General features: G+C 39.1%; 1 protein-coding gene across 1 annotated transcript in view; it reads right to left on the bottom strand.

The window, feature by feature from the left end:
* The window catches only part of WDFY2 (WD repeat and FYVE domain containing 2), a 61,814-nt gene that overhangs the window by 22,680 nt on the left and 21,785 nt on the right, over nucleotides 1–17,349 (bottom strand). Inside the window, exons 2-3 of the mRNA XM_085060586.1 lie at nucleotides 6,658–6,725; nucleotides 1,465–1,538 (exon numbers count right to left, since the gene is read on the bottom strand). Of these exons, the coding sequence (XP_084916712.1) occupies nucleotides 1,465–1,538; nucleotides 6,658–6,725 (142 nt within the window). The remainder of the gene's footprint in view (nucleotides 1–1,464; nucleotides 1,539–6,657; nucleotides 6,726–17,349) is intronic.

Here is a 17,349-nt window from a genome sequence, read left to right as displayed (position 1 = left end):
TTGTACAAGTTTGTGGAGTGCATTTCCCCCACCACACAACTGCTCGCAGCAACAGGGGACTAAATTAAGAAACACAGATGAGCACTTCCCCCTTCCTATATATCTGTATCCAGAAGACTTGGAAAAGAAAAACTCAGCTTAGCAACAGATAGAATCTGCCTTAGACGTGGCAATATATACCTATAAATACCCGAAGTCACGTGTAGGTTTATCACCTGCATATCTCATTTACCTTTTTTAGCTTCAGAATGGAAAATATTTGACCCCATTTACTCTGAAGCATCCTCTGACTCTTCAAAAAAAAATGCCCCCAAGACAAAGGACACATCTCCCATCATGCTAGAGTATTTAAATACCTTATTTACAGTTGCCTTCACATTCCTCAAAGGCCTGGTGAAAACAAAAGTGCCTAGTAGGACTGGCAAATTGCAGCTATTTCAGAGAGTGGGAAGGAGAGAATTTCAGAGGTGCAGGGAATTCTCTGGCAGCTGTCCCATCTCTTAGATACAAAAGGAAAAATCTTCTACAGACACACAAAAAAAATCAGCCAGTAGCCATTAATAGCTTTATAGGTCAAAACCTTCACATCTTTGATGGAGCTTACAGGCAACAGCTAAAAGGATCACACCCCCTTTCCCAAACACCACACTGGCTTTAGTGCAGACAGCTGCCCTTATGTTAGCCTGAAAAAACTCACTCAGCTATAAGGCCCATAAGGCAGAGACAACAGCAGAAAAATTTGAAATGATGGTAAAATGATCTTAACTGGAAGAGAAGTCTATTGATGAAGTATAGGTGACAAATACCTCTGACCCATGACTCTTCCACTCTTTCAAAGTGATATACCTTTTCATTCATCATCCCACAAGAAAAATCCAATTAATAAGGTCAACTGCTACTCTATTTCATAGATCTAACAGACATAGACTTCTTTTAATATCCCACTTCCTTTCCACACATATGCATCTCAAAAGTTAATGAACCAAATCTCCCAGCAACCTCATTGTCAATTAGGAACAACTTCTCTGAAGGGAGAGGAAAACAAAATCTGAACTCTGAAGTTTGGAAAAACAGCTAGATATGGAGCAGAAATCCACCTTCTGCCTCTGAGAAGATGGATTTTTCCCCCTCTTAATTGCTGCTTTCAGAAAACTTTGGTATCATATAATTAACAAGTCACTTAAATTTAATAAAACAACAGCTGTTTTTCTGTGTTATTTTTAAGGGATATGCAAATTAGGACAGTTTGTTGACTTGCTTAATAAATATTGTAAACCCACTCAATCTCTTCATGGCAGCTGGAACAAAATGTTTAATAAATCTAACATTTTCTACACTACAGAATCTCAACTAGCATTAAAGAGTCTGTCTCTCAAACAGTAGCAAAAATATTCTCACCACAACATCACACACATACTTCTCAAAAAGGAAGCATTTCAACTAGAAATCTTTGGATGTACTTACTGAGATTGTACCATTGTCTAGACCTATGGACAGCCTTCTGGTTTCCGGGTTAAAAGACATGCATGAACATGGAGCTGAAAAAAATGAACATGTTGATGAAGTTAACAAAACTGCGATTCTCATTCTCTTGAAGTTCTGGAAAGCCTAAAACTAGCTAACATGCTTTATGATGCTGTGCAGCATTTTGAGGCTTCCAATAGACACACATCAAATAATAGTGTTCTTGCAATTCATTCGACCCGATCCTATTAGGACATGGAAAAATAGCTATTTCTTGCTCCAGTTCCTTAATGTTTTTTCTTACTAGTTGCCTGTAAACAGGCATTTCATATAAGAGCAATGGTGCTGCTTTGATATAAGAGACACCTGACATTTCAGTAGAAGTCTGAGAGATTACTTAGCTGAATAATTTAGTTTTTTACATTTGCCAGAGCTGTTCTGACAATAAAACAAAACACTGTATTATGTCAGAGGCTTGCATCTTATACCTGCAGTAAGAAAGTTCCCCAGTAGGAATCAACACATCAGCTAATATTAAGGACTGAGTTCAACTATCCCCTACCCTAATTCCATCACTGACAGCACTATGACAGCATCACATATTATGGCTGAAATACAAGTTTGTATCTAAAACTAGCCATTGCTTGATTACATTGATATTACTGTAATAAACATCAGGATTTACTCTTCAATTGCACAGAAGTCACTCACAGTATGCACCCTCAAGGATCTGGCAGGGTTTGTATCAAGGGTAAAACCAGAATTTCCTTGCAAGAATTCAAGAGCTGTGCTTGATTTAATGGACAAATTGTGAAGTTACATTTAGAAAGCAGGGATTGCTTTTACTGCCCAACACAGCAGCATGCAGCTGGGAATCCTGCTGTCCCAACAGAAACCTTCAGGAATTATTTTTCAGGCTCAGTTGCCAACTGCAACTAGGATAACAGTAAGAATGCTTTATAAACCATATTCTTATGATAAATATAGAGTACAGTCAGATGCACATTTAGTTCTGCTTTTTTCTCCCCCTCTTGGTTTCTACTCTCTGTTGTGATTGCTTGCATGTTTGTGTTACTAACAAGCTTGGAGTCCTTTCTTTTGCAGTACTGTAATCCAGTATATTCTCAATTTGTGTAATGTCTCACTTAGGACTAAACAGCCCATATCTTAGCAAATTTTCCTTGCTAGTTTAGTTGGCAGCAAAGCTATATGAAGAACAAGAGAAGAGTCAATGTTGACTGTTTAATAAAACTTGTTCCACCTTCAGTATTGACTCCCCCTTGAAATGTTTCCTGAAGGACAAGTAACGACAAACAGAAAACCCTTCAGATCCCCATCCAGGCAGGCACCTCAGTTTATTTCTTTCCTGGAAGGGTTGACTGAGTTGAAGCAAAGAAAAGGCTTCAGTTCACGGAAACTGACAGAAAGGAAACAATTAAATCAGGCCTAGTAACAGTGACAAAATTGCTCCTTTCTGTATCTCTCCCTTAGAAAAGGCAAACTGGAATCATCCCTTCCAAAGGCTGTGCATTACAATTATATTGAGGCTTCTATGCCTGTGTCAGAATAAGAGCTGTAGAAAAAAATTAAAAGAACCCCCCCAGTTCTAAGCAGAATAAACATCAAATAATTTTAAAGGCATTAAATGCCAGAACAGGCATATTCTACACATCAGCTTTTAAATAGTGGACACTGTGCATACATTAAAAGAGCTACCAGTATCTCTGAAGGCAATGAGTAGCTCACAGAGAAGTCTCAGGTAAATTAGCTATTTGAAGTATGCTTTTTCCAAACACTTCAGAAGCAAATGATGGCAAGCAATTGCTTGACACGATCTGATTACAAAAGAAGCAATTTCTGAATTCCAGACCCGTGTGTAACACAGTCATAGAAGTATAAAGACACTTATTTTTCTATAATCATTTTCCCAAGGGAACCCTTCAGGAACATGTGCACTTAGAAAAATCTTTATGTCAGCACTAAAATTATGTCCACACCAGCTACACTGATGTACTCAGTGGTGCCAGTTGTAACAAGACTGCAGCAGCTTACACTCTGGTGAAATTAAGATGACATTCAGGTACTTTTAAGCACTTGGGCTCATTAAAAAGAGGGGAAGAAAAAGAACAGATAAAAATAAAATAAAAAACTGTAACCTTAAACTTCTGAGATATTCGAGACCCTTTTAAAAACATATTCAGGAAACATAGCAGCAGCCTGAGGGCTCTCTAATTCAGTACCTAGCTATGATTTGGATTTCAGACTGGAAAAAGATTGACCTGAACTGCTACAGAGGACAAACAGGATATTCCTGATGCAGAAGTCTGGCTGCAGTCTTAGTCTTAAATACAGGGCAAATACACACTGATTTTTGCCTTTAGAAAAATGAAATATGGAGGAAAAGCCCAATTACATACTTCATGCTCTCAAGAGTGTGTCACCTTTATCAGAAGCTGACAGAAGCAGAAGAGAAAGACAGACTTTGTACCTGCAGTTTCAGGGACCCCCACCTTTGAAGTGCCTAAACGTGACACAGTTTAAGACCAAAGGAGCATGTTTTGCTTTGCAGTCTTTTCACCCTCTTGTTCAAAGCAAAATGTTAGTTACAAAAACCATCATAAGACAAGCAGTGTATTATCTGCCTCAAAGACTGCATACTCCATTGTTCCCCAGTACAATAAATCCTTTACTTCCTTCCACATCTGTAATAGTTTTTTTGGTTGCATTAGGCCTTTTGGTATAGTTTTGTTTTCTGTTTTAGTTTTGTTGAGTTTTTTTTACTGGCAAAGCCTACGTGACTCTTGACTACAATTCCTTCACCTTTCACAAATTTATGTCTGCTAAGTGGGGTTTTTTTTGCCCTGTGCCCAAAAGTCACAAATCTAACCCTGGTCACTACACATACGTAATCAAGAGCACATATCTAACCAGGGTTACATGTCCATAGAGGTCTGTTGTTGATCAGCTGTTGAGACAACACTGGTGTCAAGGAAATGTGTTAGCAAGGTTTCCAGCTAGAACTCTTTTCTTTCTCATAGCCTAGAGATGATGATCAAAAATGTGGCCACTGTGTTGTTCAGAAGTTTTGGACCATAGAATCAGCCACAGACAGGACATAAAGCTTTCCCCTACCTCTAAACTCAGAAGAGATCTACAATCTTAACTTTTTTCCAGATATTTAATGATTTTCACATTCAGAATGCACTGATGACCCTATTTGGGTGCAGAAGTTGACCAAAGCACATCACTGACTCAACCCAACTCCTCATCCTTCTCATCTCCCAGGGGACTAGACTGCAAACTCGGGTATAAAGGCTACCTGATATCAAATAATAGAATAGACTGGGTCACACATCACCATAGTCACGGTCATGTTAATGGGGTATCTACAGGTAGGACTGCGACTCAGTGCTTGCTAAGCAGCACAAAGGCATCATTGTGCCTACTACATTTTTACATAGAGAACGTCTGGGCAGTCATTGCTCTTTAAATAACAAAACCCAGTATGAATCCAAAGCAGATCACCATCAAAAAGGTGATCAGCACCAACAGACAAAATTATCATTTCCAGACTTGTGCAGATGCTGACTCAGAGCCCTTTCTGTGATTTCCAAGCTTAAAGGCATGGCTGATAATGTAATTTCCATTGTTTCTTTTGTTAATTATACCTGATCATTTTTGAAATTGTTGAATAACACAGCATAATTTTAATATCTCATGCCTCAAAAGCTTACCAGCCTTCAAAGTGAAGGAGCACTGTCCAGTGCTCAAATTTATGAAGGAGCTTTAAAATAGTCCCCCTTCAGTGGAATTGGATCTACTGCATCATTTCTGCTGAAGCTGTTATTACTGGCAATAACACAGCTTTGCTAAGACCAGAGAAGAACCTAATGAGATTCAAAAATGCAAATGTATGCAAAAATACCACATGGAAAAAGAGAAGTATCAATGCCAAATAGCTAGAAAAGCCATTTCATAACACTCTGGCTGGGGAAAGCAAACCTCTTAGGACAGGTCAAGGGAACTCAAGCCACTGCTAGTGATCATGACAGAACTCCACAGACTGTTATATCATTAGCTAGTTCCTAATACCTTCTTGTGCAAAATCTTGAACAGAAAGTACCTTTGAGGATTGATGTGTTTTTATGAGCTAGTCCATCACCAAAGGAAGATGAGGAATCCTCCTCCCTACCAAATAAGTATTTTCATAAAACAGGCAAATACTATGGCTGTCCAAGAGTCCCAAACTGATGTTGTTGTAATAAAATGACACCGATTAAATATTTTACCTATCATGGAGACAGATGTCTCTTCCAAATCTACCTATCTTAGCTTAAAATAATTCCTCCTCCAGACAGTACGAATAACTCCATGAGACCCGATACGTGCTCCCCAATCTGGATTTAAGGTCAGCTTTACAAGCTTTCCAAAGACAGGCTAACCCAGCACATCTGATTGAAGCTGACTGAAAAGCATTAGCATATGCTTGACTCTGGTGACCTACAAAGTTATATTCCTGCACTCAACACAGGGGTTACAGCAAACAGCAAGGGCTGTTGTTTTTTCAACTCTCTCTTAGAAAAATGGACATTGATCTGCAGTTTCTCAAAGCATGAACACTGTCTCTGGGAGAGGAGACAGAGCAGATCATAATGGAGGGATCCATCATGGAAATTTGGTTTCCCACATTTAATTGCACAGGTAAAATGATTCTGCTTCTAAAGTGGAAGAGCTGCCTTCCCTGTCTGGTATCCTCTCTATCATATTAGCTGCCATGGAATATTAAGTTCTTACCAAATAAAACCATTTACCATTACACTCTAATGGACAGAGCACATACAGTAGGAAGGGCAGAGTGATTTATACTGGAGACTTACAAAGCTTTATGGACTCCATTAGAGGCAGAATGCAAGACTACAATTTGAGCTCTCACATTTTAAAATCTATGTTTGCATTGAATGCTCATCCCTTGCTAACATGTCTGTATCCTTTTATGGCTGTAATCTGTGATGCTTCTCAGAAGCATTAGCATGTAACTTGGTAAAGCTTCACTGCTACCAAGAGGATTGCTCAAGAATAACATTTGATACAGGGAAGTAAGCTTGCAAATGGCCATAAGCATGAAGCTTCATCAAAACCAGAAAAGCCATTTTGCAAATCCACAGTAGATATTGAACATCTCCCTATACTTACATGGCATTGCATGGTATATGCTGGGCCAGTATTGTCCACTGTCTCTCTTCAGCCAGACACGAACTGTTCTGTAAGAGAAAAAAACACAACACACATGTGAGGAAGAATGAAAAAATAACCATGAATGATTGAAAGCAGCGTGGTGACGATGAATGTACAAGACACTCTTCAAAATTAAATTATTTTGCTGAGAGGGAAAATAAACCTGTGACCTCCTACAGCAGCCTGATACATCAGCCTCAGATTACCCTGTAAGGCGATGAGGGTAGCCAACTCCTTGGTTCCATGTAGTATTCAACATCCTGGCTGAACATATCACAACAGTATTTGGAAACTGCTATGGCTTTTTGTTCTTTTCCTTTACAAAGACTTGGACATGACTGTTTATTCAACACTTCACAGGAGGATTTGGGACACCACAGGTAGCTGTTCCTGTATCAGCACTTCCAGTCCCAGCAGAAGCCTTCCGCCTGCTCTCAGGGTAGGCCTTGGCCCATCTGCTGCCCGTTGTTTCATTGTTCTGCTTCAGGAAAACCTCTAACAAGAAGGAGGTTCTGAGATTTTCAGCTGCTAATTATTAAGACTATGTCCATTTGTGCCAACAATGAGCTCTTCAGCTTCAGGACCTTTCCCTCTCCTCAGTGCACTCAGAGTGCTATCAGATGCACAATGAGTACAAAGAAGCAGAACTCTTATCCATATTTGAAGAGGACCACCAATGTGACAGGCAGCCTTGCAGGTCTCCTCTGCCTCATCAGTTTGGAGTTGTCAGCCTTGAATAGAGGCACTTAGAACCACACAGCGCTCCCCAAAAACACATCAGCAGTTTCCTCTCTACTAGGAGATCTTCCCAATGTATCTCAGGATTACTTTTGGTTTCTCATAATCATATTATACTTTCAAATTCCTGTTACTCAATCCATGCCCTTCAGACTTGAGATATTTGTTGCTTGTCAACAAAGGAGAGGATGTGGACTGATGTACCATCTGGGTCATTAAACATTTATTATTTCAGCCCTCATTGTCATTTGCTTGTTTTGGTCCAATCTCTGAAGCCTCTTTGTGATTGAAGCTCTCTCTTAACTTCAGTTCATCAGTTAATTTCATCAAAACATGTCTGGTAACAGTGTCAACAGTTAAAGCAGCATTAACCTCTTGCTTGTTTCTGCATAGCCCACTGTCACCTCAATTACAGCCACCTGTTACCTGCCTTATTTTTCCTCTAATCCTTGTAATATCCAATGTTAATTAGAAAACTCTCCATATAATATTGTATTCCGTGCTTTATTGATTTGCACTGAATGTATTAACCTTCTCTAGAAAACGTAGTTATCCAAGACAGCATCATGTTAGCACAGACAATAGACTTTGATCCACCACCCACTTCTGTTTAGTCTTTTCCACCAAAGTTACTATGCAATAGCAGATACAAGAGGGATCTAAACCACTATTGTTTCTATAATTTGATATTATTAAGGAAAAAGAAATAAGCAAGAATGGCTCTTTCCAGTACATGGAACATTGAATTACAGTTTATGGAAAAGATGACACGATCACTTTATTCAAAAAGCAGATGGCAGCCTTTTTTAGTCAGTACTAGTTCAGAGCAATACCCTAATATAATAAATATGATAAATATAATAAATATAATAAATATAATATAAATTGATCTAAGGCATTACATACACCAATATAGTCTGACTAGAGATGCCAAGTGTAATAAAGCAATTCAAGAACTAGCAACCTATCCTTCAAACTTCAAGCTAAAGGCTGTACCACCATGTCTCCCAGGATTGCATATATCCAAAATCAGGTTTCTGCTCATCTTACCCTGCATTCAACCCCTTTTTACAGCAAAGAATTCAGAGACCTTGCATATTTGGGCACTTAACAAGCTGAACCATTTTAGAAATATCACATGCATACACTTTGACACAGCCTGTTGCTCTAAAAACTATGACTTCACTGGGTCAAACAAGTCCCAAGGTTAGAAAGCTCCACAAATTACTCAAAACATGTAACATTCATTATAATTATCTCCTAAGTCTAATGGCCTTTTTGTGTTCAACACAGCAGCAGCTCTGAAGCAAAGCCACCAAAACTTTTTATAAGGGACAATTCATCAGTCAATAACAACACTACACATTTCTGATTGTGAGGGGCACAGACAAATCCTTCTCTCGTTTCTCCCTGTAGCTGACCATAGCTGTTGTCTAGAAGCTCTAGAATCACATCAAACACTCTGTTTCCCAAATGGACAAGCTCTTACAAATGTGTTGGTCCTCGACAAGTGAGGTTACTGTGGGAACGAATGAGTGTGCAAAAAAAATTATGGGATTAATCACAGGGAGTGGAATTAACTCAATATGAAACTGGCCTGAGGAGGTGCACCTGTGAGAGACCTGTCTTTCTTGACTATCCTAAGATTCCTACTCGAGTACTATGAGTTTCAAAATGCCCAAGCTTCAACAATGTTGCCTCTCCTCTCCACTCTGAGGATCTGTCAAATAATAAATCCAGTGCATCTTATAGATAATTCAGCTTGCTAGGAAAGGACTATGTAGAGGGACAGATCTTTCAAAAGCTGAAGGAAATAAAAGATTAATTTTATTTGCAAAAACGGCAATAATTTGGATGTCTTGGGTTGGTTTTGTCATTGTTTATTAAACTGTGCCCACTGCAGAATTACTAATTAATTTGACAATTACATCAATGTTAAGACTTTTAGATGAATGATAATGAAACAAAACATATTTTCTAGCAAAGCTTAAAACAAAACCAAAAAAAATTGGTGGAGGTTGTGTTAAGAGTGAAACTACTTTTATTAATATAAGACTCTTCTACAGGTACATAGTACGCTCACATTTTAGTGTAGTCAAATGTATTTCCATTCAAGGACCAAATCATGCGACTAAATGAGAACTAAATGAGAAATAAAGCATTCTAAGAATAAAGATACTACAAGAAGATGTCATCTAACTGTAAGGTATGTGAAAGGGAACATAACCAGCAAGTCATTTCATGTAACTCTTCAGAGAAATAACTATCAGTAAATTATTTTAGTAAATTATTTTAAATAAAGGAAAATAAAAGATCTTGTAAACAATTTATTTAAAATTAAGGATGATTATTATGCATATCTTCAAAGCAAACATTTAAAGCATTATATTAAGCATCATAATGGAATTCCAGTATCTATGTATAAGCTCATGTAAAAGTGTGAAAATCATTCCTTATGTCAGGAAATGACAATTCAGAATTTCATTGATCACTGGAAGTGATAAAACATTTTATTGAAAGAAGAAAAACTCTCGTCAGTTCAGTAACCTTTTCTAGCTAACTTTTTCTCAAAGTAGATTTGGGCTAGAGAACAAACCATACCAACTACTGAATTTGGGAGAAGACAAATGCTCTTGGAAGAGCAGGTCCCTTTTCAGCTTCAGTTCCACACATTTTTGCATACTTCCTTACAGAATAATACCCACTAGAGAGCTTTTGCTGCTTCCAAAGAATGCAAAAAAAAAAAAAAAAAAAAAGAAACATGAATGAAAATAAGCTTTTTTTATGGTCATCCAGCACAAGGAGTACTTGCTGCTTGCATGATTACCAGACTTAAACAGCACCCACCCAGGTCAGGATTCATTCTTCAGCTGCTCTAGAGTGATCCAGTCAGCATCACCATGGAAATGAGTTGTCCCTTCATTTTGTTGCCAGTGAATTGATTTGGAAAGATTTTTAGAAGCTGTCAAATCGATGGATATTCTTCTAGCCTTTTCATAACAGAGATGATTTATTTTTAAATGAGACAGGCCATACAGAAATAATTCTGCCATACAAAAGACAGGCTATGTCTTCATATATTAAGGGGATGTGAAAATTGCCTATTTTAAAAGAAAAATTGCTTCTCTCTATGGCAGTGAAAAGAATGTGCCTCGAGTCCAGGTGGCTGTGGAAGTACCAGCCAGTCTCAAGCACACTGCCAGGCTGTGCAGGTGTGCAGGAGGTGGCTTCACCTGAGCATCTACTACTCATGGAGCTGCCCATGTCAACAGCAGCACGTTCACCTCAGCATGGCAGCTCTGTGCCTCACCATCTACAGAAACTTATTCAGTCACTAGTATTTCGTTTCTGATAAAGACAATTTGCTCATACAAACCCTACTTTGTGCATTTAGGATGCAGTGTGCTCTGTGAAAATCTGCACAACGCTGCTGTGTTGGATGCAAGGTTCTCTACTCTATCCCTATTCTGGCCTGAGCAGTCACATCACTACTGAAAACTCAGTGTGACTTGGAGAGTTGGAGTTGAATTTCTGTGAGTGACTCATAGGCAGGGCTCCTGTCTTTTCTCCTTTGTGCCTTGCATGAAATTAAGGCAAAAGACAAACACTGGTGTTGCATACAGTACAGACATATTGGCCTGTCAAAGCATTGGCCCAAGATGTTTGTATGTTGCAATATTGTGAACTCTGTGGTAGGGAGATTCATTACCTCAAGAAACAACTTATTCCTATAACAGTCCACTTCTCCAGAATATCCATAAACTCACCAGTTCTAGTTGTACAGTTTGAGTGAAGAAATCTAATATATCAGTATCCCATAACAGATCCTTCCTCTCCTGTTTTTTTTTTTTTCTCCTTTCTAACTCCTGTCTTTTTAAAAATTTCTCTTTGCTTAGATGCACTTCTGTAACATATTATCACATTCATGCCCCGGCATACATGAGAGTATAACAGAGCAGAGGTAACCCTCAACACATACAACTTACTACATTATTTTGTAGTAAGCCCATATTCTTGGGCTTCAGGAAATTGTTTTAAATGGCATTTTAATGTATTCCTTATTGTTTATACCTTGGACCGTATATTGTGGGATTATTTTATGTCTTGTCTTGCTGAGTGACCAAGTCTGGCAAGCATCAAACAAGATGAGAAATTAGTTTTATTCTTACTAGTAGTGAAGGCAGAAATTACAGAGGTACAGAAACTTTCACCTGTCACTTTCTGAAGTCATCAGGCTTATTCAGAGATCCTTTGTACATTACAGCTACTTGGGAAAGGGGGTATGTCAACAGTGCAAATGACATGGTGAAAAATAAACATTTCATACTGCCTGCTGTTCTAACTACCAAACTGATTTAACAGAGTTTCAGAACAGTTTTGAAAATAGAAAAAGAACACACTAAACTATTCAGAAAAGTCCTTTAAAATACTTCTCCAGCTATTTATTGACAGTAGAAACAAAAAGATATTAGGATAATATTATATAAGGGTTAGTGCAATCTGTGAGGTCTCAGGCATACCTAATGGAGTATTAGCACATATTCCCACCATCAATACACTGAAGACTTCTTTAGTGTTGGAAAGAAACTCCACCTATTCCTAAATATACAAGAACAGACAATTCAGAACTGTTCAAAAGACACATCTCTCTAGAAACTAAATATCTGCACTTGTAACAGCAAAAGCTCTAGCCGATGTCATTAAATAAAAGTGACAATAGTAACATTTGAAGTCCAAGTACACCACTGATGGTTTTACTGCTTTTATCAGAGACACACTGCCATTAGAAGTAAGATGAAAAAAATTATTTAACAACAGTGTTAAACTGAATTATACAGTACTAGAAATCCCCCAACTCTCCAGGGACTTTTGCAGAAAAGAGATGTGAGGAGATTCTGACTTCCACCAGAATCATGGAACCCTACTGTGAATAAAAGATCTCTCATGTTTAGTCACAGCTCATGAACCACTGCCATTGTACTGGAACCAGTGATGAGGAGTTTTATCTCTCCAATAAATTTTGAAAGGAAGTATATGAAAACAACAGTCAAACCCAGAACTAGTTTTTGAGCCAGCTTGTGTTTCAGGGAAAGCAAATAACAACACAATAGCAGAGTGCCAAAGCCTCAGGCAACAAGAAGACTTTATCTAACAGTCCTTATCCTACGTCCTCCAAAGCAAAAGAAAACCAAGACAAAACTCCCGCATTCCCAAACCACCCCCACCAAACCCAACACCAAAGACCCAGGGAAATGCATGACTGTCTCTCTCACTCAGACTCACCCATACTAATTCCCACAAAACCTACCACACAACTGTGATGGAGGATTCTGCATAAACCCTGCAATTTTGGGTGACATTCTAGGTGCTACCTTGTTTTCACCAATTTTGATTGATTTGTGTGATTTGAGCTGAACTAATTAAAGATTTACTCACTGAACTTTTTCTGAGACTGAGACAGTGTACAACAGCCATACAGCCAAAATATAAGAAGGATATAAAGCTATTTAGAGAGCAAGCAATGGAGGGTCACAAGGATGGCAAAGAGTCTGGAGGGGAAGCCATATGAGGAGTGGCTGAGGTCACTTGGTCTGTTCAGCCTGCAGGAGGCTGAGTGGGGACCCATTGCAGTCTACAGCTTCTTCAAAAGGGGAAGTGGAAGGACAGGTACTGATCTCTTCTGTCTGGTGACCAGCAGTAGAACCTGAGGGAATGGCATGAAGCTAAGTGAGGGGAAGTTTAGGTTGGGTATTAGGAAAAGGTTCTTCAATAGAACAGGCTCCCCAGGGAATTGGTCACAGTTTCAAGCCTGTCAAAATTCAAAAAGCACTGGGACAAAGCTCTTGGGCATATGGTGTGATTCTTGTAATGTCCTGGGCAGTTCCAGGAGTTGGACTTGATGACCCTTGTGGGTCCCTTCCAACTCAGGGTACCCGGTGATTCTATGATCATTGCAGATCTGGTCTGGGCTCTTTTGTGCTACGAAAGGGCAGGTTCAGTTTCTAAAATAAAGTGCAAGATCTACAAGTTCAGGAAAGGGGGAAAATGTGTGGGGAAAAAATTAAAGAGTTCTAAAGAATGGACTTTATTTCAGGGCTGTTTTAGAGAGGTTCTGTCTTAGCAGCAATTACACAAAGGCATTTCTAGAAGATAAAATATCCTCATTGTAACCTTGGTCTGTAACTTATCATTTGGCTTCCCATAAAATAAAAGCCTTTTGAATAATAATTGCACTTCTTACTCTGTATCTCTCAAGCCCTGCAATAAAGCCATAGGAGCACTAAGGTCTTCAAGAGGAACCTGGGCCAGCTCCCAACAACCAGCACCTTTGACATCCTGCTCTTGTATCCAGAATGCTGCTGCCATTGTTGCCAGTTGAGCAACCCTCATGCACAAAGTTCAGAAGAACCAGAGAAACAGGATCATGGCAAGGGAGGTGACCTAAACAAGGGCTGCACACAGTCCTGGAAGTGAACAGCACAGGGAGCACACCAAAACTCACAGTGAGGCAGCTGGGTCTGGTAGCAGTAGCTCAGGCACCAGCTGTGAGGGAGGAAGGAGTCTCATGAGCACTTGAACACTCAAGTATGCTGTCAATCCCATCCAGCGATAGAAAAAAAATTGCATGAAACACAGTGCCAAGCAAGCAGGCAGATGGACTGAAAGGCAGGATTTTTTTCACACAAAGCTTACTAAGCAGTCAAAGCATGCTTTATAAGATATTTCCCCATTTAATTCGTGCTGCTGTAACTAAATGCAGATGCACATTGCATAATAGGGAAAATGTCAAAGTTTTGGTAGGTTATATGTGGCTAGAGGATTGCATGGGTTTCTCAGAGTGTTATACCCATCAGCTGTAGTTAGACCTCAGAGAAAGTGACACCATTTTATTTAACACAGTTTTGGTTTACATAGAAGGCTTTTTGGGTATTTCGTGGGAAGTGACTAGAAAACAAAAATTCATAGGAGACAATCTCAGGAGAAATGGATTTTTATGACTCAAAAAAATAAAAAGATAGTGACATGACAGCTTTACTACTCAGCTGTGAGTTTCCACCCATTTTTGAGTTTTCTGGACAATGAGCAGTGCAGTTCAGTGATTTTTCCAGTTACCTGAGCACACAAGCCTGGGAGCAGTGCAAGCTCTGCTCTTCATGCACTGGGCAAAAACCAGATTCTGACCAGTTACCACTTCAGAAACTTTGGTCAAGTAGAGACCCAAAAAATGAACCATAAGTCACAACCACAGAAAAATACTCTGTTACGCTGAGGTTACTAGAATAAGGTTGAGAGAGCTGAGCTGCCTCAGGTCTTCAGCAGCTCTACAAAAGCAGTGCTCATCATGTGTCATAAGAAGCAGTGTAGTGACTACACCACATTCCAGCAAAAATGCTGTAGGGAAGCTAACTTTTTCTATAAAGGCAGGTAAATGCAAGACTGGAGTTCCCAGTGAGCATCAACCTAAAGCTTTGGAAAGCATTGAACAACAAGTGTCACATCATACTGGGACTTCTTTTCAAGCAAAGTTTCAAAATTAATTCCCTTATTAAAAACTGTGCACCAGCCTTCCTTACAGATCTTTGGGGTAACAAAGGGCTCTTCATCTCCCTCTTACTCACAGATCTCCTTCAGCAATACCCCACCAAAGTATTTCCCTTCCAGAACAGATGCAGGTTTGGTGCTGCCTGTACGGATCAATTCCTGTTTGCATTCAGGAAGCACGAACACACAACCTTTTGAAGGTAATTGCATTGGATGATTTAATTATTGCAATCCAATTACTTTCCTCTCCTACCTACATTCAAATGTTTCAGTAATGAAAGTTATTAGAAAGATCCTCATTAGATCAAAATACAGGCCTGCTATGCAATAAGTGACTCAGTGGAACCATGCTAAAAATACCTAGTGGATCCAGAATTTGCAAGAAGGAAACTCTCCTATGCCACTCTAGTCTGTGCAGCACAGGTGAAGAACTAGAACCCACCAGGTCACTGTCCTGCACAACACAGCACTTTTTTTTTTTTTCTCTCTAAAGACCCTATTGGCTATCAACTTAGTGATAATTTTGAAGTTATGCATGCTTCACTCCATGTAAGAATGAGTGCATTATTCAACTCATAAAAAAATGAATTTATGCTTTTGGATCTGTGAAGTGAAAGCTGAACATACTCATTTTCAATATACATACCACAAGGATGGCATTTCTAATAAATTATATTCATATAAAGGTTAATTTACAGGAAAAGATTGATGTTTGATCCCAAACACTAAATTAAGTCATACCCTTTGGCCTCAACTTATTTTTCATATAAATGTTTTCATTGGTTACCTATTCAGTGAAACATCTAGTAAATTATGCCTTTACTGCAGAGGAAGGAAGCTACATTTCCACATGTATAGGATGATGCCCTCTCCCAGCATTTTAATTTCTGGATATAAGTCATCGGCATGATCCACTGCAACAGACTAAATTAAATCATTAACTGCTTCATGGCTTCTTGTGAGATATTTGAAGTACTAAACAGAGTATAGCCATTCCTTGAAGATATTTCAGAATCCTGGTGTAAGGAAAATAGGCTCACAGATGCAACGAGGGACGACCATGCACAACCTCTAAAAGTGTTACGTTGCCTTGACAGTCTATTTACCACATTCAGTCAAAAGGCACTCCACATTTAATTCATATAATAAAGTTATAGGGGAAACCCTGTGTTTCCTGGATTTTGAGAAGAGCATCAATCATATTGCAATGCAAATGAACCATTTTTGAAGCAAGCAGCTGTTAAGTCCCAACATCCTCACATTTTCCATAAAGTTTTCCATAAACTTCAAATGTGCACACTTTTTTCTGTTACCATATGAACTATCATTTTAATTAATTGTTTATCTGATTTTATTCTCTGTTGAAAAAACAAACCAAACCAACTGTGCTGGTTTTTGCTGGATAGCACTAATTTTCTTCACAGTAGCTAGTATGGGACTGTGATTTGATTTGTACTGAAAACAGTGTTGATAATATTGAGATGTTTTTGTTATTGCTGAGTGGGGCTTACACTGAGCCAAGGCCTTTTCTGCCTCTCATTCCACCCCATCAGGGAGTGGGCTGGGAATGAACAAGAACATGGGAGGGGACACAGCTGGGACAGCTGAACCCAGTTTACCAAAGGAATATTCCATATTATATGGAGTCATGCTCAGCATATAAAGATGGGGAAGGAAGAAGGAAATGTGGGATGTTTGGAGTGATGACATTTTGTCCTTCCAAGTAATGGTTACATATGATGGAGCCCTACTTTCCTGGAGATGGCTGAACATGTGTCTGCTGATGGGAAGCGGTGACTGAATTCCTCATTTATTTTTGCTTGTGTGCCTGTCTTTTGCTTTGCCTATTAAACTGTTTTTATCTCAAGCCACGAGTTTTATTCCCCCAGTTCTCTCCTCCATCCCACCATGGGAGGACCGAGTGAGTAGCTGTCTGGTGCCTTGTTTCTGCCTGAAGTTAAACCATGACAAAAACCCAAACCAAAACCCAACCCCCATACCTGTACTGTATAGGTAAATTTCTCAGCCAATAAATCGGACAATCAGCTGGTCACATGCAGCTGAAGGTGCTGAAAATTTATTGAAAAACCCTCTATAAGAAGAGATAGGCTTTTGGTTTTTAAATACTGCTGAACAATTATAGCACTGTTTTTTCAGACAACAAACATATCTACTTGAAATGTATTTGTGTGCTATGTGCCTCACCAAAGTGCCTCTGGAAATGCTCTCCTTGAGGCATCAAGGACTTTCTGCAGAGGAATCACATTTCCAGTTGCACCAGCTGAACTTGAACAATTCATGGGTGATAAAATGTTCCCTCAGCTTTTCTGCTCATTGCTGTTTTCCTCTCAGGGCAGCCTGACTCAGAGT

This window comes from Lichenostomus cassidix, chromosome 1 (assembly GCF_008360975.1).
Source record: "Lichenostomus cassidix isolate B80296 chromosome 1, HeHo_3.0, whole genome shotgun sequence".
NCBI classification, from domain to species: Eukaryota; Metazoa; Chordata; class Aves; order Passeriformes; family Meliphagidae; genus Lichenostomus; species Lichenostomus cassidix.
The sequence above is the reverse complement of the archived record's forward strand: the minus strand, read 5'-3'. Positions and strand labels throughout refer to the sequence as shown.